We start from the raw sequence: 25285 nt of genomic DNA, 5'->3' as shown, positions 1-25285 counted from the left end.
TTAAGTTTAAAATTGTTCTCATGTAAGTGAACTTTTGTTCTTTTTGAGAAAATAAAGTCTTTAAACCTAAACCTAACAAAACTTGCAGAAGTTGACTTCCGCAAGCTATTTCTACCGTGTAAACAATCACGTTTTTGTAACTTGCTGGACTTGCCGCAAGTCACAAATGTGTATAATGTACATGTACAATATTGCTCGTAGTGTAAACAATTCTGCAACTACTTGCGGAATAACTTGCAAGAAGTTCTTGCTAGTCTAAACCTCGCTTTATTATTGCTCAGTTAAGGTAACTCTCAGCTCTTAATAGATTTATCTGATAGATTACATCCTCAGTATCAGGATCGTGATTTAGATTAAATTATGGCGTTAAGTTTGTTATTTCCTGTTATATCTGAAACAACAATTACATTAAAAGTTATCTACTTACATTGAGTTCCGTTGTTAATTTCTACCATTTTTAAAATGAAATGTTTTTTTCTTTCCCTAACTTAGTTTTTATAAGCAGATCTTCCTGAGGCATTTTATGATTGTGACCTCAAAGCTAATGCACTCTTACAGTTAAACTAGAGAAGTGATTATGTTTAAAGTTTTAACAACGAATGAACATAACTTAACCTCAGATTACTAGCTGAATATAAACGCAACTTATGAGCATGACACGAGAAAAATAGCGATAAATTGAATGAAGTGTCCAGCAAAGCTGCAATTAAAATGATTATAGACGCAGCGGAACACGAGCGTTACATATTACACTGTAGTTTGAGGTGACACCTCCAACCAATTATCCAATCCAATTAAATTTTAAACTGTAATTAAATACTAAAGCGGTAATCCTATAAAAGACATCGAAGATATCGCGAAAGGTCAAATACATTGAAATATCTGTGGTCAAATAGACTACACAAAAGGCAGAAATGAATAAAGCATTTCTATTTGTAGCATTACTTTTGATTGCAATCAGTGTAAAGGAAATATATTCAAATGAAACTATGAAGAGTATTACAACAAGTTTTTTGAAAGTCTTGGACGAATGTAAACATGAGGTAATGTTAATTTTTATACGGGTGTCCCAAGAAGTAGAACGTAGTAGAAGTAGGTACAACAACACTAGGGCTACCTGAATCACCCCCATGTATGTTCCGCGATTTTTAGTAGTTTAGGAGATATGAGTTTTTTAATGATTTTTTCATAATTTTCATCCATCAGTGGTATTTTTTTTTTCTCTTTCTGTAAAACGTTTTCGGACATTTTTTTTCGTGGTAATTAATAACCATAAACTCAACTATTGTTTACAAAATTACGGTTTTTTGTTTATTTACATAAATTTTAGTTCTCCAAGACTTTTGAATTATCATTGCGATTATTTAAGAAATAGTTGAGATGATTTTTGCTAAAATGACTATTTTCAGCCAATAGAAAGGAAGTACGAGTAAGTTCGAAGAATTGTGACTGACATCAAAGTTTGTGCTAGGTGTGCTGAAGTAATTTTTAACGCGTTTTTATGAACTCGCTTTCTTGTCGCTCTGTTTGTTTATTTGTTTGTCTTTTCGGCACTTTCAATCGATTTTAAACTAACTTCTCGATGAGCTAGAGGCTTGAAATTGGACGACAATGCATCATTAACTTGCTTTCTTGTTTGTTCTCTGATTGTAGCTAAACTTAGGTGACAATGTGCTAGGCGACTTGTACCACTTCTGGAAGCAGGACCACGCCCTGCTGCACAGGGACACGGGTTGTGCCATCGTGTGTATGAGCAAAAAGCTGAACCTCCTCGACACTAGTGGGAAGCTTCATCATGGCAAAGCGCAGGAGTTTGCTCTTAACCATGGGGCTGGTAAGGCAATTTCCGTTACCTGGCCTTTTTTCTTTTATAGACTAGCGCTTGGCTGCAATCAAACCTAGTGGCAAGTGATGACGCAGCCTAAGATGGACCGCGCTTGCCAATAAGATGCCTATTCACTCTAGACTTGAAGATACCCATATTCCACTGCAGGACATAGGTCTCTTGTAGGGACTTCCACACGCCACGGTCTTGCGCCGCCTGAATCCAGCGGCTCCGTGACTCGTCTGATGTCGTCCGTCCACCTAGTGGGGGGTCTTCCAACACTGCGTCTTCCGGTGCGAGGTCGCCAGTCTAGCACCTTGGGACTCCAACGTCTATCGGTTGTACGAACTATGTGCCCTACCCATTGCCACTTCAGCTTTGCAACCCGTTGAGCTATGTCGGTTACTCCAGGCTGCGGATCTCCTCATTTCTGATTTGATCGCGTAGAGAAACTCCAAGCATAGCTCTAATTAATAAGAATTAGTATTGCAACACAATCATTATTACAACATAGTTAGCTACACTACTAAGTCTCTTTATATATTTTAGCAAGCGAAATGGCATCTAAATTGGTGGCGGTAGTGCACGAGTGTGAACGGAAGGTCGACGCGGAGGAGGACCCGTGTGTCAGAGCGTTGGAGATCGCCAAATGCTTCAAGGACGCCATGCACGAGATCAACTGGGCTCCCAAAATGGATGTCATCATTACTGAAGTACTCACTGAGATATAACTTGCCAAATTGTTTCACAATAATGTACAGGGTGTAATCAGAACGCTGGCAAAAACGGTTATACTACCTAAACACAATCCAATACCAGCAACCATTTGCCTCATTTTGTAGTTTAAGTGATTTAGTATTTTTCAAACCCGAAATGTATAGCGTGCAAAACTCGGGTTAAACTACGACGCGGCATTGACTCCTTACTGATGGTTTACTTTTGCAACGTTCGTTGACCACTAGCGTCAGTCAGATGTTTGATTACCGATATATCGTGAACTTTTACAAAATATAGAATTGTTTTTTGTATTTTTTCGCGGTCTTTTTAGCGGTATAATATCAGTAATCATCAGTACTATCACTTGTCTTCGTTTTTCCCAGCGTTCTGGTTACACCCTGTATAATGACAAAAAAGAAATGATATGAAACGACCAAAGCTCGAGTTTGATAAGAAATTGAAAAACTGTAAATTGTAGTTTTTCTTCCTTCCTTAACCTACCTGAAGTATTGAGTGTACAGTGCGACAAGATTCTCTTGGCGCGTGGTGAAAATCGGAACTAACGTTATCGTCAAGTGCCCCCTTTGTTCTTGTTTGAATGAACTGGTATCACCATCATCGCTATCATCTCAACCCATTGTAGGACCACCACGCTGGCCCAGTGCATATCACGAACCTTTGTGAGCATTATGCAGGATGCAGGTATCCTCATGATGTTTCCGTTCACTAAAGCAAGTTACTTGGTAGTTATAGAACAACGTAGACATTTAATTTTAGCAGTAAATTCATTGACGAAAAACGACCTAAAGTCAGCATTTTTATTAAAATATAAACTTTCAAAAAGTCAACAATAAGTTTTTTCAATTGTCAAGTGAAACTGAGAAGAGAGTAAATTAAGTTAATTCAGGCTGTGGTAGTAATTAATAATAAGTAGGTATATAGGTATTTTTCAAAATGTTACATAAGATATAATTTTTTTTAAGAAGTGCATATTATGTTACACTAGCGTATTAGGAATAAGCCTGTAAAGCTAGATGTAAGTGTTGCAAATTAAAAAAAAAAAAAAAAAAAAAAAAAGTATCAATTAATACAAATCCAAGAATTCCATTCAAATTGTGTCATCATGGTCCTATACGCTATTTTCTAAACACAAGTAGTGCTAATCCTGTCGTAAGTTACTGACGTGACGAATCCGCCATAAATCTAATGCGACAATGGCTCGCCTTCGATCCTGGTTCGATCCTCACGGATTTACGATCCTCTATCCAACATGGAACCTCAATTAGGGAGCCTTGTATGAAGCTAGGCCGAGCTAGAACAACGACTGTTTAGTGTTTTGTGTGGTGCAAAGCATAGATTATTGGCAAAGTTAATTACTGTCCTAACCTCAATATGCTGCTACGGATTGTTGTAGCTTTAAGGCGAAATGCGTCCCAAAAGCGGTGTTGTGGCAGCGGTGAATTGTTTCGAAGAAAAAATTTGGCACTGAGATTCCATGGCTCCAGAGTCTCAAAATGTTATCTAAATATATAAAAGGAAAAGGTGACTGACTGACTACGACTTATCTATCAACGCACAGCTCAAACTACTGCAAGGATCGGGCTGAAATTTGGCATGCAGATAGCTATTATGACGTAGGCAATAGGCATCCGCGAAGAAAGGTTTTTGAAAAATCAACCCCTAAGGGGGTAAAATAGGGGTTTCAAATTTGTGTAGTCCACGCGAAGTCGCGGGTGTAAGCTAATTCTCGATATAAGAGTCATATTTGCGCCGCTCACCGGTCTCAGCTTTTACTTTTATTTTTAATTTTTCTTTCTTCTATGTTGCAAAATGCAAAAGTGATCCAGATCCAGAAAAGAGTTCGTCACAACAAGGGTTATCCGAAAGCCATAGGTACACATCTGGCGATGTCATATAAGACGATCAGTTAGGAAAGTACCCCGTCAGATTTGGCTCCCGGGTCACGTAACAATGAGGGTAGAGTAAACAATAAAGGCAAACATCTTAGAGCTAGGACACAGGTGCTGCTCGGATAAACGTCGCTGTACGAGATGTAACGATCTATTGTCGGGGAATGGGATGCTGAGATATATCGCATGTCTGCTGCTATTGCCTTTCTTATTTTTTACTGTTTAAATAAAATTTGATACGCAATGGCTTATGGCTAGCTTCATGGACCGTGATAACATAGTGGTTAAGACGTCCACTTAATGTTAGATGTCGGGCCCGTACCTCTAATTTTTCGGAACTTTTCGTTTGGAACTTTCGTAGCTTTGGTTCTAACTTTACGTAATTAAATATCACCTTCGCATCATTGTATTGCGTGTATTGCAAATTCAGCAAGTGACCATCAGAAAGTCTGCTATAGTACCCAATTTAAATAAATGATTTGACTTTGATTTTGAAAGAACTTACTTTAACGGTGAAGGAGAACATTGTGAGAAAACCTGCATGCCTGCGAGTTCTTCGTAATATTCTCAAAGGTATGTGAAGTCTACCAATCCGGCATCGCAGATATCCTAACTCTTCTCATTCTGAGAGTCATCTCAGAGCTAGGACACAGGTGCTGCTCGGATAAACGTCGCTGTACGAGATGTAACGATCTTTTGTCGGGGAAAGGGATGCTCAGATATATCGCGACGTCTGTTGCTGTTGCCTTTGTTATTTTTTACTGTTTAAATAAAAATCGATAGCGAATACCTTCGAAGTAAGAGGAAATAGGCATCTTGTAGACAAGCGCGCTCCAACTTAGATCTCATCATTGCTTCTTAGGGTTCCATACCTCAAAAGGTAAAAAGGAATCCTGATAGGATCACTTCGTTGTCTGTCTGTCTTTCGTATCTGTCAATTCAAGGGAATCAAAACCTATAAGGTAATTCCCGTTGACCTAGAATCATGAAATTTGACAGGTAGCAAAGTCTCATAGCACAAGTATAGGAAAAAATGCGAAAACCGTGAAGACGCGACCCACGCGACCAAATAATCAGCTTACTAAATCACGTCGAGATGGCGCTGTTCGTCATTAACTTGCAGTGTTGTACAGCTGTTGGAGCGATAACTTTTTACTATACTGGTTTGAGATTTCTTGTACGATGGTACGGAACCCTTCGTGTGTGAGTCCGACTCGCACTTGACCGGTTTTTAAAATATATTTTCTAGTGAAACTTTCTGGCAGTTAACGGAATATGAAATAGCACAGAGTTAAATTAAACAGTCATTTACCATAATTCATAATTTATTGATTAACATAGGTACTTCCACACCGCTTAATTAAAAATATAAACGAGGATTAAACAACTTAAATACTAACTGACAAGTTATTGGGAGAAGCGTAACATATTATTTCGAAAATCAATTAAACGTTTAGCAAAGTCGTCGCATTTAATTGTATTATTTCGGTAATTGGAGGCAATATCATAAAAACCTTAATCACTTAGCTTTTTCAATTTATCAAAACCCGCACTATTTCAAAATGAATAGATACATAAATCTAATATGATAAGTTTTTACGATTATGTTTATAATAATTGGTCAAGTTTTCTCAATTAATTTCTAGGATTGACCGTCTACAGATTTATAATGCCCGCGACTTCGTCCGCGTGGATTTAGGTTTTTGAAAATCCCTTGGGAACTCTTTGATTTTTGGGATAAACAGTAGCCTATGTCCTTCCCCGGGAGGCAAGCTATATCTGTACCAAATTTCGTCAAAATAGGTTGAACGGATGGGCCGTGAAAGGCTAGCAGACAGACAGACAGCAATCGGGGCTTTTAGAAAACTTCTTAAATTACTTGTTTAAATTTTTAATACTTATTGTATTTGCCCATTTCTTGAAAATAAAAGGACCTTCCTTCTAGACCACAAAAGATGTAGTTTTGGATATCATCATGATCATCACCTCCAATTACTAAAATTTTACTTCCTGGTAGTGTTACTGATCCTACACCTCAGTCATCAACTCCTCGAGGATCTCCTCCATGGAGGGCGCCCACTTCAGGCCGTGTATCTTGGTGCGGAAGCACTTGGATATCTCCAGGGTCTTCATGCAGCTGTCGGAAACAGCAATGTGGGTCTTCTCGCACTCGTGCAGCATTGTCACCAGCTGGTGAGCAACTTCGTCATCTGGAATCATTGAAATTGATTTTAAAAATCGGCAAGTGCGAGTCGGGCTTGAACATGAAGGGTTCCGTAAATCCGTACCATCGTACAAGAAATAACAATTTTTTTTGAATGGCATCCATTTAAAAAAAAATTATTTGTTGTTATAGCCGCACACATCACACTAATATTACAAAGGCGAAAGTTTGTATGTGTGTGTGTGTATGTTTGTAAACTCTTTCAAGCCAAAACTACTGCATAGATTTGGCTGAAACTTGGTTGGAACGGAGATACATTATACCCTGGATTAGCACCTTGGCTACCTCTTATCCCGGAAAATCAAAGAGTACCCACGGGATTTTGAAAAATCTAAATCCACGCGGACCAAGTTGAGGCCATCAGCTAGCTTATCAATATGGGTTGTGACTTACCAGCCCCATGGGTCTTGGCGAACTCATGCGCGTTCTTATGATGCAAAGTCATGTCCTCGGCGATGAGGTCGAACTTGGTGGCCATGCACATGATGGCGCACCCTGTATCTCTGTTCAGCAACTCGTAGTCTTCCTTCCAGTAGTTGAAGAAGTCTTGCATTATGTGCTCACCCAGCCCTAACTGAGGATAAACAAACATCAATTAGGTCATCATCATCATCAACCGATAGACGCTGACTTCCACGCGCCACGTTCTTGCGCCTCCTGAATCCAGCGGCTCCCTGCGACTCGTCTGATGTCCACCTAGTCGTGGTCGCACCAAGTAGGTACTTAATAAAATTAATTGACTAACAGATAATGCACAGCTTATTAAACTGAGAGTTCTGCACCATCGTACAAGATTTATAGCACTACTCGTCCTTGTCCTTGAATTTTTTTAAATTTGCATTGTAGACATTTTTTACTATTTTTCAGTGTGTAGAAAATAAACACTCTGTGAAAATTTCAACTTATTACCTACTTCGATTCGTGAGATACAGCTCGCTTACAGACAGACAGACGGACGGATGGACAGCGGAGGCTTATTAGACCAGTTAGCACCCTTCGGGTACGGAACCCTAGTAATGAAGGCACAAAATGCTCACAATATGAAAACTTACTTCCTTCTTACAGTCTTCCAAAGCTTTAGAAAAACCTGTGGTCAATTTTTTTATAAGTTCCTGGGAAGGTCTAACTCGAGGAGCTTGGTTAACCACAAAGATGAGCAAGGCGAGAAAACGCCACCTATTCTTCCACGCCATTTTGTCGTTTCTGCTAAAATATAACTGCATACCTTTTTATATAGATCTTGAGACGTAGATGAAGCTAGAAATTTCTGGCAGAGGAATGGTTCTGTACATTATTTTTTAAATCAATTAATCAGCTGGATACAGAAATAGAAATAGAAATACTTTTTTATTTAGATAAAACCATTACAAATAGGTGTGAATCGTCAAATGCATCTACCACTGGTTCGAATGGCTTTCCTACCGAGAAGAACCAGTAAGAAACTCGGCGACTGCTCTCTTCAACTCACTTTAACAATAATAATCATGTCATGTTTAAAAATACTTTATTGCAGTGTAAAAGTACCTACTTCATTTTAGTATCTTCATCTTCGATTGCGTGATATGCTTTTTTCAGGAGCACATGTCACTTGATAGATTTTTTAGTGTGTGGAGTTTATCAGTGCCAATTCTGGACTTAAAATTGTCAATTCTGATATTGCCTTTAAAATAGAATTAATTTGGTTCTTAATGGGGCCGATTCTCTTGTACACATTCTCTAAACTAAACTAAATTAACAGGTCTAAATTTAGTGCTATCCTTTTCCGCAAGCAACATTATGAAACGGATAGTAAATAGATTTAGACGTGTCACTTTAGTTTAGTTAAGAGATTGTGTACAACGGAATTAGCCACATTGTAAAACTTAACAGGATTTTTTTCAAATATCGTCTGCTGTAGTCATAATTCAGTTTGCCGAACTCTAAAACATAACCATACTGTACCATAATATAATTTTCAGCAATTAACGTCCATATAGAACCTGAACGAGCGGATATGTCTGGATGCATAGCAATTATCCGAGGCGTTATGAATCGAGAGTCAATTGTCTTTAATCGGTAGTCTGCGGCATGATGGATGCAAGGGGCTATTGAAATTAGAATCTATGTGGTGTTTAAGCTTTAATTGGAACTGAGATTAAAAATTATGAGCACGAATCAGTATTTTAATGAGCGATTGTAGAGCATAATTATCTGGAAATTGATACAGAAACTCTAAATTAATGTTAGGCAATCGAGATGCTCACAAGTTAACTACAAATTAACGATTTTTAGACTTTTTCATTTCGTTAGGCACTTATGCTGTAAGACATTGTTAGTTGCTAAATATCTAAGTCAACGGAAATTACCTACCCCAAAGGTTTTGTTTGATATTTGTGTGCGTGTGTCAAAATATGCGAACATAAATGGCCTTATTTTAAGTTTAGCCACGTTTTTTTAACTCGTTTTCTTTTGTTGGTCTGGTCGATTAAAAATTTGTGATCGATTTTAAACTAACTTTGCAATGAGCTAGAGTTCCAACCTATGTTCAAAATTTTAAGCATCTAGACTACAGGCTTGAATTTTAAATATAAGTTGGAACAGGATGTAAATTTTCTTGTTTATTTGATTTTTTTACAGATCCAAGGAACCCTAGACTTATGTAACTATTTGACATTAATTTTAATTTGATACCTCCACGCTTTCTTAAGCAAAAGTGTGTTGACAGACTGACGGAGGACGTAGGTAGTGATAAGGATTCCTTGCGGTAGGGAACCCTAAAAATTATGTACTGAACTCAAAGTTAACCCATATCTCTTACCCAGACGAGCCGCCTAATTAGCACGTATAAAGAAGTTAAAAGCTTAGTTAATTGCGTGTTTGGAGCCGACACGACATTGTGTTTAGAGCGGCATTAAGTCAAACAACCGGGGGGTTGGGGGGAGGTTCCAACCCTCAAGGGCACGGGCTCATTTGAACCACAGATTTGAACATTTGGAATGTTGTATAGAATTTTGCAATTGTGCATTGTAAGGTCTATACTCTATACAGGGTGTAACCAGAACGCTGGCAAAAATGAAGACAGGTGATAGTACTGATGATTACTGATTGATACTACAAAAAAATACGCGAAAAAAAATATTTAAAATCCTATAATTTTGTAAAAGTTTACGATATGTGTATTGCAAATAAAACGTCTGACTAGTGCTAGAGGTCAACGGACGTTGCGTTAGTAGCCTACTCGGAGTCAATGCCACGTCGTAGGTGGGGGGCATTGACCCGAGTTTTACACGATATACATTCTGGGTTTGAACGCCAACGCTAAGTTTTTGCTAGCGTTCTGGTTACATCCTGTATATCTCCTGAGGTGTCAGAGCGAAACGTGCGTCGAGCGTGTTTTGGCGGATTTGGTTGTGCTGCTGGCTTTTCTTGCATGTTTAGCAGTGGGAGAGCCGGCGGTGCATATCGCATGCTGCATTTACTATACAGATTTGCTGTTTCAGCGGATAATAGCAAATTAAGCTTTCGGTTCGTCGTTGAACATTTTGCGCCTCGACTTTGTTATACAAATAGTAGTTAAGTACCTACTTGTACAACAAGAGCATAAAACAAGCAATTCAAGCTTCAATAACTAAAGTATAAAATACTAGAAGCTTGCAAATGCCTAATCGAATTTAAACTTGTCGTTAATCCTGCAAAGTAACGTCTCGTCCAAACAGTGGTATAAACTGTCGGAGCATTCCCGAGAATGGAAACGCGCTCAAGTATCGTAGGAGTGTGTTGCTCCTGGTTGTCGCGAGGGTATGGATTACTCTTCATTAGACGTGACATGTCACATTTGTCACGCTAAACCCCAAATATACGACGATGATTAGCACAACAACTGATAATTATTAGACAAGTTTTCTATTCCCCTACGCAGACAGCTTGTCGATTACTTAAGTCTTAAAAGTACTGCCACCATTGACTTATATATTACTTCGTATGGACAGGGCCATTGAACAAACAAAATGGCACCGACTCAGTGGTGCTTTAGCGCTTTAGCACCAATGCAACCTCAGTGACGTCTGGATTTCAAACGGGTCGTTCATTAGTGCATTTATTTGGTTCTAAAACCGTGAAAAATTTTGTTCACTTGACAATCATCTTGTCATTAACCGACTTCAAAAAAAGGAGGAGGTTCTCAATTCGTCGGAATCTTTTTTTTTTTTTTTTTATGTATGTTCCCCGATTACTCGAAAACGCCTGGACCGATTTTGAAAATTCTTTTTTTGTTTGAAAGGGTATACTTCAAAGTTGGTCCCATTTTAATTTGGTGAAGATCTGATGAACATCTTCGAAGATAGATACTGGAACTCCTCAACGGATAAGAGTAAATTGCTCGCGATCAGTGTAATAGCTTAGTAAACAGTAGATTTTTAACCAGTCATAGCATAATTCCATGGGGCCACTAAAAATTGTGAAATAAATTTTTTTTACAAAAAAAATAAAAACCGACTTCGTTACACAAACATTAAATTATTTTTCGTAGTTTTTGTTCGTATAAAATGTAGTCTATGTCTCCCGGACCATAACAACGAATTAATTCAATGAACCAAAAGCTTAATTTGCTGTAATCCGCTGAAACAGGTCGAATCTGTATGGTGCAACATGCAGCATGCGAAATGCACCGCCCGCCCTCCCACTGCTAAACATGCAGGAAGAAGCAGCCACCAGGCAAGCAATACGCACCACCACCACGCAGCACCACACAAATCCCAAACACGCTCGACGCACGTTTCGCCGCGACACCAGAGCATCCTCAGGAGATGTAGACCTTACAATGCACAATTGCAAAGCTTTGCAATTGTGCATTGTAAGGATTTATTGTAAGGATTGTAAGGATAGAATCGACCTGTTTCAGCGGATTACAGCAAATTAAACTTATGGTTCATTGTATATCATGGACTTCCGCAAAGTAACACCTGCTTCTATACAACAACGAATTAATTGACACCCCATGCATCAAAATCGGTCCAGTAGTTTAGCTGCTACGGTGGAACACACATATTTAGATACAAACATACATACATAGACAACCATTACCCTTCCTTTTGGCTTTGCCGTAGTCGGGTAAAAAAGAGGAATTGAAAGTACTTTCGCCAAACGAACATAACCGATATATACTTTTTTTTATTCAGATACAAGTTAGCCCTTGACTGCAACCTCACCTGGTGGTAAGTGATGATGAAGTCTAAGATGGAAGCGAGCTAACCTGGAAGGGGTATGGCAGTTTTTATTAAACCCATGCTTTAACCCTTAAAGTTGTTTTTATTAAACCCATGCTTTAACCCTTTGGTTTCTACACGGCATCGTACCGGAACGCTAAATCGCTTGGTGGTACGGCTTTGGCGGTAGGATGGTAACTAGCCACGGCCGAAGCCTCCCACCAGAAAAGACGTTCTCTGCTAGATGTAGGTCTCTTGTAGAGACTTTCTTACGCCGCCTATAGAGAATAGAACAAATAAACTCAGCCTTGAGACCTACTGCCAGTGATAGCTTAAAACAAGGCAAGCCTTTTGTTTTTTTTCTGGTGTTTTGAATTACATAGTAGGTACGAGTAAATAGCTTAAAATAAAGCCAGACGCAAGCGGACAGCTTCAGCCAGCCATAAATCGCTCCCACCAATCAGTGGATCACGCTTGGCATTCCGCCAATACTTAGCACTTAGGCTCCTTACACACTAGCGGCATTCATAATAACTTCATATTGTAAATAATAAGTCAACTCAGTCTACAAATTTATTAATAAACCATATTATTATTAACCAGATTATTAGTGCGAAAGTGTGTCTGTCTGTCTGTTTGATACTTGCTATCTGCACGCATTCCGGAGATAGACACAGGCTACTTTGGAACCCGGGAAATCCTAAAGTCTCATGAGATATTTTAAAGATCCAAATTTACATTCGGAAGGCCCGGAAATTTATCTCGCTAATTTAATTCTAAAGACTTTAATATCTAAAACTTAAAATGTAATTCTTTAAACCTTAATTTATTTACAGACTACAATATGAGTTATTGTTTTAAAACTGTGTTTTTTCTATTATTTCAGGTAAGCCATAAAATGAAAAATCTACTACGTAGTAAGTCTACATAGAGTTGATAAGTATGTAAGTACCTACCATCTATACACCATTGTAAGCGATAACAGCCTAGTGGTTAAGACGTCGACCTCCAATTCGGGTGGTCTGGGGTTCAATTCCGGGCACCTCTAACTTTTCGGAGTTATGTGCGTTTTACTTTTAAGTCATTAAATATCACTTGCTTGAACGGTAAAGACGTATAACATCGCGAGGAAACCTGCATGCCTGAGCGTTCTCCATAGTATTCTTAAAAGTGTGTGAAGTCTGCCAATTTGCACTTGGCCAGCGTGGTAGACAATGGCCATGAAACCCTTCTCATTCTGAAAAGAGACCAGTGCTCAGCTGTAAGCTGGGTTGATCATGATCCGTCACTGCGAAAATTCATGAAGTCGAAATAAACTCATTAAATTAGCTATAACCGTCCCAGTAGCTGCACAATCCCGGAATTATCCCGTGTCCCGGGAACGGCGACAGCTGCGTGTGATAGCGCCTTATCCCGCTGACTGATCGCCGCTGATTTGTCTCGCTGACCCTTAACACGAGGCTGCAGACCTACGAATATCTAGATAGAGACGAGAGAGAGTGTGGCTAATTCCGTTGTACACAATCTCTAAACTAAACTAAAATGTCATGCCTAAATCTATTGATATCCCTTTCATAATGTTGCTTGCGGAAAAGGATGGTTTAGAGATTGTGTAAAGAGAATCGGCCGCAATTGTAGAGCTAATAATTTAGAACATAACCTTTTTTGTCTCTATCGCACCTTTAACTTTTCGGAGTAACATTTTAAATAATTGTCACTTTCTTGAACTGGTAACATGTCACTATAATTTTGAATCATTCTCGTAGGTGTCGTTTTACCCAAAAGTGAGTAAATACACCGCCTCAAAATCTATGGCATGCATATATCACACATACAAGCGGACGAATTTGTCTTCACTTTTGTAGATAAAAACGTATATGAGCTTTTATCTGCAGTATTTACGATAGTTTTTTAAAAGTTTAAGAATTATGCCAATAAGTTTAAGTGATTTTGTGACGATAGTAAAAGGAATACCCAACTGAGTTTGTGTGGTCTCTTCTCAGACCTGGGCGCGTTTGGAATTTTCGTAATTTTAGTTTTGAGTTTACGTAATTAATTATTACCATTACATCACTATCTTTGCAACAATTGACAGTCAAAATGTGTACTTTGAGAAATTGATAGTGAGCATTATCTAATATAAAAAAACATTTCAGTTGGCTTTGTATCTCTGTGGCTCTCGGTCTCGAAGTAGCCGTAACATCTTAAGGCGCGTTATCTCCAATAGACATTAGGATTTAGGCGCATTTCTAATGTCCTTCCCGGTTCTACGAGACGGACATTGTATAGCATTTGTGGGATCGGACCGGACCATGCTCTATGGACCGGACCGACGTTTATTGCCTAACGATAGGATTCCAAATGTGGATTTGAGATTTCAAGTCGGAGTTTACTTAAGCACAATAAAGCTTTCGTACTTTAGCTCGTAGCTTTAGTTTAAAAAAAACGGCCAAGTGCGAGTCAAACTCGCGTACCGAGGGTTCCGTACTCCGGGTATTTTTTTCGACATTTTGCATGATAAATCAAAAACTTTTATGAATAAAAATCTGTTTTAGATCGTACAGGTAAAAGCCCTTTCATCTGATACCCCACGTGGTATAGTTATCTTGCTTTGAAAATTGAAAATACATTTTAATTTTTTTAATGATGTAACCACAAATTCATGGTTTTCGGATTTATTACTTTACTTGTGCTATAAGACCGACTACCGACTACCCACCAAATTTCATGATTCTAGGTCAACGGGAAGTATCCTATAGGTTTGACAGACACCACCGACAGACGGACAGACGAACAGAATTTTTTAAATAAAATGGCCAGCAAACGAGCAGGCGGGTCACCTGATGTTAAGTGATTACCGCCGCTCATGAACATTTGCAGTACCAGAGGAACCACCAATGCGTTGCCGGCCTTTGTTTTCATGCAAAACCTTGTATATGCGTACTCTGGAGATTGAATTCTCTGTGCTCTGTATGTGCTCATTAGTCTGTGGTATAGGTCTAATTAAAGCAGTTCAGTGTATAACAGGAATAATTCCTTGGTATCGAACTCGCGCGCCGATAGCGTTGATTTACGATCACCAGCCACGTAATTACTGACGGTGGATGTGGATTGTGGATGGCATGAGTTATGTGCCAACTTTCTGTCCGACGTTACCTACCTCTATACTGCAGTCTACACTAAGCTTTTCCTTATACACTAATCAAAGTAATTGTGCGAAGTGCGAAGAATAGGGTCTTGGACTGTAGTAATAAAATGATGTGGTTTTTTTTTGTAGCGGTACCTGGTTTATGAAGATAGAATTCATTATTAAAGAGAATTAAAAAAAAAAATGATTTATTTTTACCATGAACGTCACGCTATACGGAAGGTGAATAATTGGCGTCACAATCCGTACACGATTTTTTTTAAATTTTTCAACATCTTGTAATTTCTGTGGGAAAATGTTAAAAAATTGAAAAATATTTGTCGTTTACGCCATGTGACGTCATTAATTGCTTTCCGTACCGCGTGACGTTAATAATTAATTATTTTAAAAATAAATAAAATTCATGAGTTTTTTAAATCTTTTATTATCAGGCGTCTACATTGATACGCATATATGCATTCTAGCCCTATTAACTTACCACTATACAAAAAAACACTTCATTTTATTACTACACAGTCCAAGACCCTGTTTTGTTTCGAACTAGTAGCGCCATCTCTGGTGAAATGCTGCCACTATTGGACAAACGTTCAATACCGTGGTTAAACTACGTACCGCTAGATGGCGTCAATTGAAAACTTGGACATAATAATTTAAATAAGCTTTTTAATAGGTATTAACTATTAACATAATTTTCATTTATTATTAGGTATTTATGGTATGGTATTTTATGATGTATTTTGCTTGAAAATGTTTTTTTTCTTTGAAATTTATTTGTGATTATACTATTCTAATGTGACCCAAAACTTGTTGGATTTGTTTTATTTCATTTAACTGAAATGTGTAGATATAGGTCGTACAGAAGAATTATAATCATACACTCCCATTTACACACACACACACATGCACACACGCTCACACATACTCATAAGCACACACTCACACACGCATACACACACACACATACAATCATACACACACTGTTGTAATTTTATTTTATTATTGTATATACCTACATTTATTCTAACTCTATTCTGTTAAAATAGTTTAATTATAATTTTAAGTAATCTCTTTTGGCCTTCTGTTATACCTAGATTTAAATTTAAATAATAATTATGTATTTACGCTGTTGATTACTTTCAAATAAACAAAATAAACAAAATAAACAAAATAATAGCCATTAAAATAACATGTCTGACTGAAAATAAATTTTACTGAACTATTTCCTGCTGCAAATCGTAATATCAGTAGAGATATCCAAATCCTTATCATTATCAAAATACCATAAAGTGCATAAAGTTTGAGTTATCATAATAATATCGAGCCCACGTTCCCCAACATAAACAAGCTATACTGGCCAACTTAATTTCCGGTCAACCAGCTCCCCTTCCTGCAAATTTATGCAAGCCTTTCCGGAGCTTTGCCTCTAGAGTCTAGCTATAAGCTAGGAGTGTCATCTGGCTTGCATTCTATTTACCATAGTTAAGTTAGGAATATAAAGCTGGAAAGGAATTCTATGGATCAGAATTGACCTCACTCATCATGAAAGACCTCTTGACATAATCTAAATATATAAAAGGAAAAGGTGACTGACTGACTGACTGACTGACTGACTGACTGACTGACTGACTGATCTATCAACGCACAGCTCAAACTACTGGACGGATCGGGCTGAAATTTGGCATGCAGATAGCTATTATGACGTAGGCATCCGCTAAGAAAGGATTTTTGAAAATTCAACTCCTAAGGGGGTAAAAAAGGGGTTTGAAATTTGTGTAGTCCACGCGGACGAAGTCGCGAGCATAAGCTAGTTGTAACATAAAGAAAAAATACCGGCCAAGTGCGAGTTAGGCTCGCGCACTGAGGGTTCCATATTACAGTCGTATTTTTTCGACATTTTGCTCGCTACCCAGTGTGATATTATGCAGTAGCTACATAATCGTTAATCACGCACCTTCGTAATATGATGTAGACACACCTTTGTACTTGAACAGCGAAGGAAGGATCAATCAGTAATTACATAAGCGCAATTATTTACAACTAAACGGTTTCACAATTAATAGTTCCTCTCGAAAGGCAGGATACTAGTGCGGCGGAGCGTGTCTAACACATAACTTCCATTTCGGATTCGTCGGTTATTCACATTCACAGTCCAGGTTGATGGAGGGTTGACCTAACGTTCAATTTGGTAATCTGTGATTAGAAATGGAGATAAAAGTGTTTAGGTTAGAAAGTTTTTAATTTCTTTGGTGACTAATTCGCAATGTTTAGTGTTTTTAGTTTTTACACGATTGTCCAAAAAATACCGGTTAAATGCGAGTCGGGCTCGCAAACGAAGGGTTCCGTATACCAACGTACAGGATTATGTGCTTTTTTATTTTAATAGCATCCATTTTGAAATTCATATATTTTGTTAGATAGAAATATACACTCATAATATACTTCTGTTAAAGTTTCAAATCTCTAGTACCTATTACGGTGCATGAGATGCAGCCCGCTGATAGTCAGATGGATGGACGAACAGACGGACAGACAGACACACCGACACCTTAGAACCTAATAGGGTCCCATTGGTCCCTTTAGGTACCTACGGAATCCTAAAAAGGAGAGTAATGTCCTTTGTGAAATGTGTATGGAGAGTCCCTAATGTTTCAGCTTTCGTGTAATGTACGAGTAGGTATGTTGTTTTCTTAATTCTACCAAACACCACATTCATGGGGTATCCTTGCGTCATCCCGAGTGACTTTGGCTATAATTTTTTTTAAAGCCAATATAGTGCCTCCATGTCAGACGGACAGACAGACAGACATACAAACAGACAACAAATTGATCCTATAAGGGTTCCTTTTTCCCTTTGCGGTACGGAACCGTAAAGAATTACAAAACACGAGTGCCCTGCCGAAAAACTAAAATGTTTATAGAAAATAGATGGCGCTGTTGTCATTATCCTGCAGTGTTACACATAAATTATCTTGTACAATAGTACGGAACCCTTCGTGTGCGAGTCCAACTCGCACTTGGCCGGTTTTTTATTTTTATTATTTACTACCAACTATATTATTTACTACCAACTAGAAGTTTGGTGTAACATAGTATCTAATTATCTATTAATATATTGTTCTTCAGTGTCGTATGTCTGTGCCTCACCACATCCATGGTAAAAGGAGACCTGTTCACAAAAGCCACGAAGAGTAAAGAGGAGAAGGATGTGCGGAACAGTGTGTTTGACTTCATCGTCGTGGGTGGAGGAACTGCCGGCTGCGTGCTGGCTAACAGACTCTCTGCTAACCCTGAGTGGAAGGTATATGTCCCTCTTCTTCCTCCCAACAACTTCCTGGTACTTACCATATTTAACCAGATCACATAAGTTACGCTGGCGCGAGCGTGGTAGGCCGAGGCGACGATGGCGGGATCCATTAGATAAGTTTACGGTTACGTGGCCTGAAGAGGCGCGGCATAGGGAATGGTAGAATGGTCGGAGGGAGCCCTTCCCAGACCTGGGCAGTGCAGGCCGAATTAGATTAGATCAGAAAGACATAAGTTCTCCTACTTTCGATGTTACAAAAATGCCACTTATCTAAAGTTCTTGAAGTATGATCTATTTAGCATTACTTATCTATATTCTAGACCAAACTATTATTAAAATATTGCATAGATTTCTATCTATAAAAGTTATGCTTTTAAAATTATTCATTTAAGCCAATTTATATTTAGTAAATCTTTTCTTATTAGGATACCTTGAAGTGAGTGATAAACTAAATGGAGAGCTAATAGGATTCTAATATTTAGGTAAATTCTTCGATTTCTATTGCAGGTATTCTAAACGTTACCTCGAATCAATTATAACAATTATTAAGTGTGATTAATGTGTGATTGTTTTCAACAATTTTTATAACAAAGTGCCTTACAAAGTACATAAGTTATTGAAGAGCTCTGAGGAATATTGAAATTATGCTAACTTATTCCTAAAATCAATTCATACAAAAAGAAAAGTCCTGTCTCACTCACTGACTGACTCAACACCGCCCACCTTAAATCTTTGAACTTAGAAAGCTGACAGAGGCTCTGTGCAAAATTTCAGCTTACTAGGTTTATTTTAATTTATCCCTTTATAATGTAGACAAGGAATTTCTTAAATTTCGACGGGATAGCGAATAAAGAGGATATATATTTTTACCGAGCGAAGCCGGGGGCGATGTCTAGTATGTTATAAGGAACATTAGTTTACCAATAAATCATGTTTTAAGGTCCTGGTACTAGAAGCTGGTCAAGAAGAAAACATAGACTATGACATTCCCGGCGTTCCCACAAAGGAGTTCCGACCGATACTCTGGAACTATAGAACCGAGAGGAACGGGTTTTCCTGTTTGTCAAGACCTGGAGGCAGCTGTGAGGTCAAAACTGGCAAGGTCTTAGGAGGATCCAGCGTAGTGAATGATATGAAGTATACTCGAGGGTCCAAGAAAGATTTTGATGCTTGGCACAGTAATGGGGAGATAGGTTCCCTTGAATGGAAGTTTGAGAATCTGGTAGAGCATTTCAAGACCTCAGAGGACAATGGTAACACATAATCCATACTTCCATACTAATATTATAAATGCGAAAGTGTGTGTGTCTGTCTGTCGGTCTGTCTGTCTACTAGCTTTTAACGGTATATTCGATTTTAATGAAATTTGGCACAGAGCTTATATCCCGGGGAAGGGTATAGGCTACTTTTTATCCTTGAAAATTAAAAAGTTCCTACGGGATTAAAAAAAAATCTTAATCCATGCGGATGAAGGCGAATTCTAGTATTAGTAAAGCAACAAATATTTCTTCACACGTAGTGTCGTTATTAGAATTTTATCTAAAAAACATTTTGTTTTCGCCAAAATTACAAAACTTATTAAAGTCAGTATAATTTACAAAATAAAATCTTATAAAAATCTCTTTCTATGTTTCAGGTGATTATGACATTCTAATGAATTCATTCTATCATTCCCGAGGAGGAGAAATGCACGTCCAAAGATTCAAACACATGGATCGTCACATGGAGCAATTTCTAGGAGCATTTGCAGAAATGGGCTTCCGTTCGATTGACATCAACACGAACGTGCCAGAAGCGGCTATTAACAACCAATTCGTAATATCCAATAATACTAGATTAAGTGCAAATACGGCTTTTCTAAAACCCGTAAGACATAGGAAGAATTTGACAGTCAAGACTGGAGCTATGGTCACGAAACTGATTATTGATAATCAAGAAAAAGCTGTGGATGGAGTCTTATATGAAGTTGAAAAAGGAAAAGAACAACAGGCATATGCAAAAAAGGAAACTATTTTAACTGCAGGTGCGATTAATAATGTGAGATTATTACATTTATCGGGAATAGGACCCAAAGATGAATTATCTAAACACAATATTTCGGAGTTAATTGATCTCCCGGTTGGTGCCAATTATCAAGATCAAGTCACAACAGGTGGTTTAGCTTTTTCACTCGGTGAAATTACTGTTGATGAAAACCAAATAATAGAAGACTTTAAAACATGGTTCCAAAATCGAGGCGGACCACTGGCCTCAAGAGGAATCAATCAAATATCAGCATTCATCCAACTATTTGAAAATAAAAATGGCCCCAATGTAGAATTAGCCTTGGAAGGTAATTATATTAGAAGTGATAAGTTTATGCTCACAAATGTAAGTGTACACACAGCTGAAGAATCTAGCTTGCCGTTATCATACTATAATTTAGTGAATATAAATCCTGTACTACTGAAACCAAAAAGTAAAGGCAAAGTGACATTAAATAAAAGAAATCCGAAATATGGTCGACCTGTTATACAAGCAAATCTGTTAAAAGAATCCGAAGATTTAGATGCATTAATTGATAGTGTTGACATTGCATTGCAACTTCTGAATACAAAAGAACTAAAAAAGGCTGAAGTAAAATTAGCTCCACTAGATTTATTTCCTTGCGACAGATTACAGAACAGAGATCAGTGGAATTGCATAGCAAGACATTACACTAAAGCTTTAGGAAATCCTATAGGAACGTGTCGTATGGGAGGAAATATAACAAATTCAGTGGTAAATCATGATCTCAAAGTTTATGGTATTGAAAGACTAAGGATAGTCGATGCATCTGTGATGCCAACACACGTACGAGGTGGAATTTTTGCTCCTACGGTGATGATTGCAGAGAAGGGCAGTAAAATAATAAAAAAAGACTGGAAAGAAAATAAAGGAAATTTTCTTAGAAGATAGGGATAACTATAATGTACAATAATTAATTTTAAGCCAGTTAGATAATAAAACGCTTCTTAGTACCAAGTTGTTTTTATTAGATCACTCGCTTTTTCAGCTATCATTATGACAGGCGCTACTGGTGAGCCTCTAGTTACTTTCGGCATTATTGACGCATCAACTATTCTTAAATTGACTACTCCATAAACCCTTAAACTATTATCAACTACGGCCTCAGGATCCTTAGATGGTCCCATTTTACATGTTCCAGCGTAATTATGCAAAGGAGCTGAAAATTGCCTTATGATACACGACCAAAATGCTTCAGAAACACGTTCATGCTCACTACACTCATTATTTAGAATTGGCCGCGGATCAAATTCAAATTCAGCGGATTTGAATACCTCTGTATCAAACAATTTAACTACTTCCTGTATTCCTTCCAACAATTTCTTCTCATCAGTTGGGTCTTTAAGAAAATTGGGATAAATCAATGGAGTCCCAAATGTAGGATCTGTTGCATTCAAAACGATTTGCCCTCTGCTATGAGGCGTTAAAAGTGAGACACATATATCTATTTTGTCGTAATACATATTTGAATCATGGCCTCGAAACCTAAATTCTATGTCAGGTGTACCGAGTATCTCTGATATACTTGATTCGAAAAATGCAACGACCTGAAAATTAGCTGAAAGAGGACCGATACCTTTCGAATAGTATGTTGTAATATCTTTTAGTTTTTCTGTAAACTTTGATGTTGTCGCAGTTCTAGTAAGTTTTATCACTGGTAAACATACTGATAAATGATCTTGAAAGTTTCCACCCACAGGCAAGTCGTTGAGAACCTTTATATCTAAATACTCTAAGTATTCCTTTGGCCCTATACCAGATTGCATTAATATTTTTGGGGAATTTATTGCACCAGCACTTATGATTACTTCTTTTGAAGCTTTCACGGTTACTTTTTTACCGTTTTTAATAAATTCTACACCTAAAGCTTTAAGAATATCTCTTCTGTCTTCCAATATTATTTTGGTTACGAGAGCTTCCGTTACTATATCTAAATTGGATCTTAATTTTCTGATCGGTTCAATAAAAGCTGTGTAAGCACTGACTCTTTCACCAAAATACGATAATGTCTGTATCCTCATGAAACCAAGTTGATTTCTTCCATTAATATCCGTGTAGTTATATCCGAGTTCATTGAAAGCACTGAGTAGAACGTCAACGTTGTCGTCTACGTACGGATATCGCCCGACGTCGAGCGGCCCTTGCGTGGAGTGATAGAACTTATTTTTCGATATATCCTTGTTATAATTTCCCTCTGAATACTTAAAGTAAGGTAGCACTTGACTAAAGCTCCACCCTTCGTTGCCATTAAGAGCCCATTCGTCGTAATCTGCGGGGCTGCCTCTCATGTACGCCATATCGTTGATGGTGGAGGTTCCCCCCAGAACTCTGCCTTGCACGACCTCACAGCCTTTTGTGATCCGATTCTGACAGAAGCTGTAATAGAAACATACTATTATGATTGATGAAATATACTGTCCGTAGGGCCCGTCGTCTAATAACTTTTTGCAGTTTCAAAATTTTGACGGGCCCAAGAGTGGCTCAAAACTTATTAAATCATTAAAAGTCTCACCCCCTCTTTGGTCTCATGCTGTACTGCCAATCTAGAGATGAACCTTTAAATTCACTTGTGAGTCCAGGAATAAGGGCCATTTTGGGTTCTTCTGGACCTGCTTCAATGAGCAACACCTGAAAAATTAGATTATATTTACAGCATTAGAAAATGCTATTAAAGTGTTATCTTGATTATAATTAAAAACCCAGATTTGAACACTAATGCCTTACTAGGACACGGCGGCGCCACTGGTCGCGCTACCATGGTGCAGAAATAGAAAGATTTTTTATTCAAAATAAATTTTCACGACTGCTTTTGAATCGTCAAAAGAATACACCACTGGTTCAGAAAGTCATTCTTACCGAAAATAATCAGCAAAACTATTTTGAGCCGTCTTGATCTACCAAACGAGAAACCCCAGAGCAGCCACCAGGATCGTCAGTCAATGGACGTTGAAGAGCTTTTATTATACGTACGACGTAAAAGTAAGGTAAAGAAAAGAGAAGGTGGTAGTTACATTCTTTCTCAGCTAATCGTCTTAGTAAAGGACAATTCAACATAATATACGATTAATATACGAAGATCTGATAAAATATCTATCGAAGTTTCAAGAACAACTAATATGAGAACAATAACTCATGGTGACTGGTGACACACTGGTGGTCGAGTGAGTAAGATGCTAAATAGCTCTATACGTATGGCTGTGCCACCAGCGGTTAATAGCGGTCGCCACCACCAAATTTGTTCCGCAAACAAGCCAATAGTGACAATACACTCCTTCTCTACAGTGCTGTATAGATTTGTTAGTAACGCGACTGGTTGCGCCGCCACTGGTCTCCTAGTGAGACAGTGTCCTAAGCCTTATGAAATAAAAACACTCACCTTCCATTTCCTATTTTCTGATAAGCGACTAGCAACAACACACCCCGCCGTCCCGCCACCCACAACTATAAAATCATATTCCGTTTCAAAATCCTCACTGTCTCTTCTTTCTTCCTCTAAATATCTGTATCTAGAAGTTGCTTTATGTCTTAGATATCCTTCAGATTTAGTTTTGTATTCCGATTTGAATATTTCCTGCTTGTTTTTTCCAAAATAATCTGGTTCAGGTCCAATATGGCCATATAGCGTATGAACCAGCGATATGAGCAGTATGGCCGTGGGGGCGCATTCTATTCTACCATCACATATCCTGCAAAGGTCTTCAGTTATATTACCAGCTGATGTCATTGCATTTTCTTGAACTTTTTCGCATATTTTATAAGCTCAAGCGATGTAACCATGTACGTACTTCGCTCCTTAAAAATCTTTTCTGAATCATCAATCACTATCAATCTTACTATCACAAATATTTGAAACTATCTCATTAGTTGATATTAAGATATCGAATTAAATAACTGTTTATTTAAATTTAATCAATGTATTTATTGAAATTAAATGTGATATTATGATACATATATTAATAAGCTATCTTTCAGTAATGTTTTATTTATTAAAGCGATTTTTTACTTAGGAATGCACGTTTTCTCTGTTTTGCTACAAGCGACTGTGTATTATTGACACATGGAATGCGATCATCCGATTGTGTATGAGTAAAATTGTCAGAATGTCCATCTGTGTGTTTAATTATTTTATGAACACTTTATTTTTCCCTGAATTAGTGATTTTGGCGATGATAACTGATAGCCTAATAATGAGTAAATAAATAGTATTTAGATCTAGTTTTAAGTGTTTGAATGTGTTATGTAGACTTACGAGAGCCACACAGTCACACTAGTGACTCAGCTCTTTAAATGAGAATTTAAAAAAAAACTGATAGCCTAGGTTTAGACGTCGCGTCGTCGGCCTCCTAGTCGGAAGGTTGGAGATTCAATCCCGGGCACGTACTCTTACTTTTCGAGGTGATGTGTATTTTAATCAATTAAAAAGTCACTTAATGGTGAAGGCAAACATCGTGAGGAAACTTGCATACTTGAGACTTCTCCATAATGCATAATGTTTTCAAAAGTATGTGAAGTCTGTCAATCCGCATTTGGCCAGCGTGGTAGAATCAAACCTTTCCCATTCTCAGAGGAGACTTGTGCTCAGTAGGAGGCGAGCGATGGGTTAGTGATGATGATGATTATGATTATGAGTGATTCTTTTTTATTCCATTACAAAAGTTAGTCCTTGACCGCGAGCACACCTGGTGGTAAGTGATGACGCTGTCTAAGATGGTAGCGAGACTTGTAAGGGGTGTGGGAGTTCATATTATTTATCTACGTAAAATTAACTTGTTCGACATTATAGGTAGGAAAAATTAAGTTTTAATTTTGTAAAATTAGACCATTGCATTGGTACCTAGTAATGCATCATCACTTGCCACCAGCCGAGCCCCCCGATTGTGTTTAAAGATAAACGTATTCATCGTTATCGTAATCGTCAACAAATTCTG

General features: G+C 37.9%; 5 protein-coding genes across 5 annotated transcripts in view; 3 read left to right on the top strand and 2 right to left on the bottom strand.

Moving 5' to 3' along the window:
- The window catches only part of LOC117991625 (protein prickle-like), a 363781-nt gene that overhangs the window by 113801 nt on the left and 224695 nt on the right, over positions 1–25285 (top strand). The gene's annotated exons all lie outside the window — the stretch shown is intronic.
- Positions 864–3014, top strand: LOC117991679 (pheromone-binding protein-like). Its single transcript, XM_034979278.2, has 3 exons — positions 864–1043; positions 1654–1834; positions 2375–3014. The coding sequence occupies exons 1-3, from the start codon at positions 915–917 to the stop codon at positions 2554–2556; spliced, it is 492 nt and encodes a 163-aa protein (XP_034835169.1). The 5' UTR covers positions 864–914; the 3' UTR covers positions 2557–3014.
- On the bottom strand, positions 5760–7870 carry LOC117991681 (general odorant-binding protein 1-like). The gene is made up of 3 exons (XM_034979280.2): positions 7729–7870; positions 7070–7250; positions 5760–6662 (listed from the first exon to the last, which is right to left on the bottom strand). Exons 1-3 carry the CDS (start codon positions 7867–7869, stop codon positions 6481–6483), a joined length of 504 nt encoding a protein of 167 aa, XP_034835171.1. The 5' UTR covers position 7870; the 3' UTR covers positions 5760–6480.
- On the top strand, positions 17210–21282 carry LOC117992044 (glucose dehydrogenase [FAD, quinone]-like). Its single transcript, XM_069505443.1, has 4 exons — positions 17210–17229; positions 18131–18305; positions 19252–19564; positions 19948–21282. Exons 1-4 carry the CDS (start codon positions 17210–17212, stop codon positions 21246–21248), a joined length of 1809 nt encoding a protein of 602 aa, XP_069361544.1. The 3' UTR covers positions 21249–21282.
- Positions 21275–24374, bottom strand: LOC117991684 (glucose dehydrogenase [FAD, quinone]-like). The gene is made up of 3 exons (XM_034979282.2): positions 23734–24374; positions 22870–22985; positions 21275–22733 (listed from the first exon to the last, which is right to left on the bottom strand). The coding sequence occupies exons 1-3, from the start codon at positions 24079–24081 to the stop codon at positions 21305–21307; spliced, it is 1893 nt and encodes a 630-aa protein (XP_034835173.1). The 5' UTR covers positions 24082–24374; the 3' UTR covers positions 21275–21304.

This window comes from Maniola hyperantus, chromosome 20, assembly GCF_902806685.2.
Source record: "Maniola hyperantus chromosome 20, iAphHyp1.2, whole genome shotgun sequence".
NCBI lineage: Eukaryota > Metazoa > Arthropoda > Insecta > Lepidoptera > Nymphalidae > Maniola > Maniola hyperantus.
Note: the sequence above shows the minus strand (reverse complement) of the source record. Positions and strands in the feature narration are given on the sequence as shown.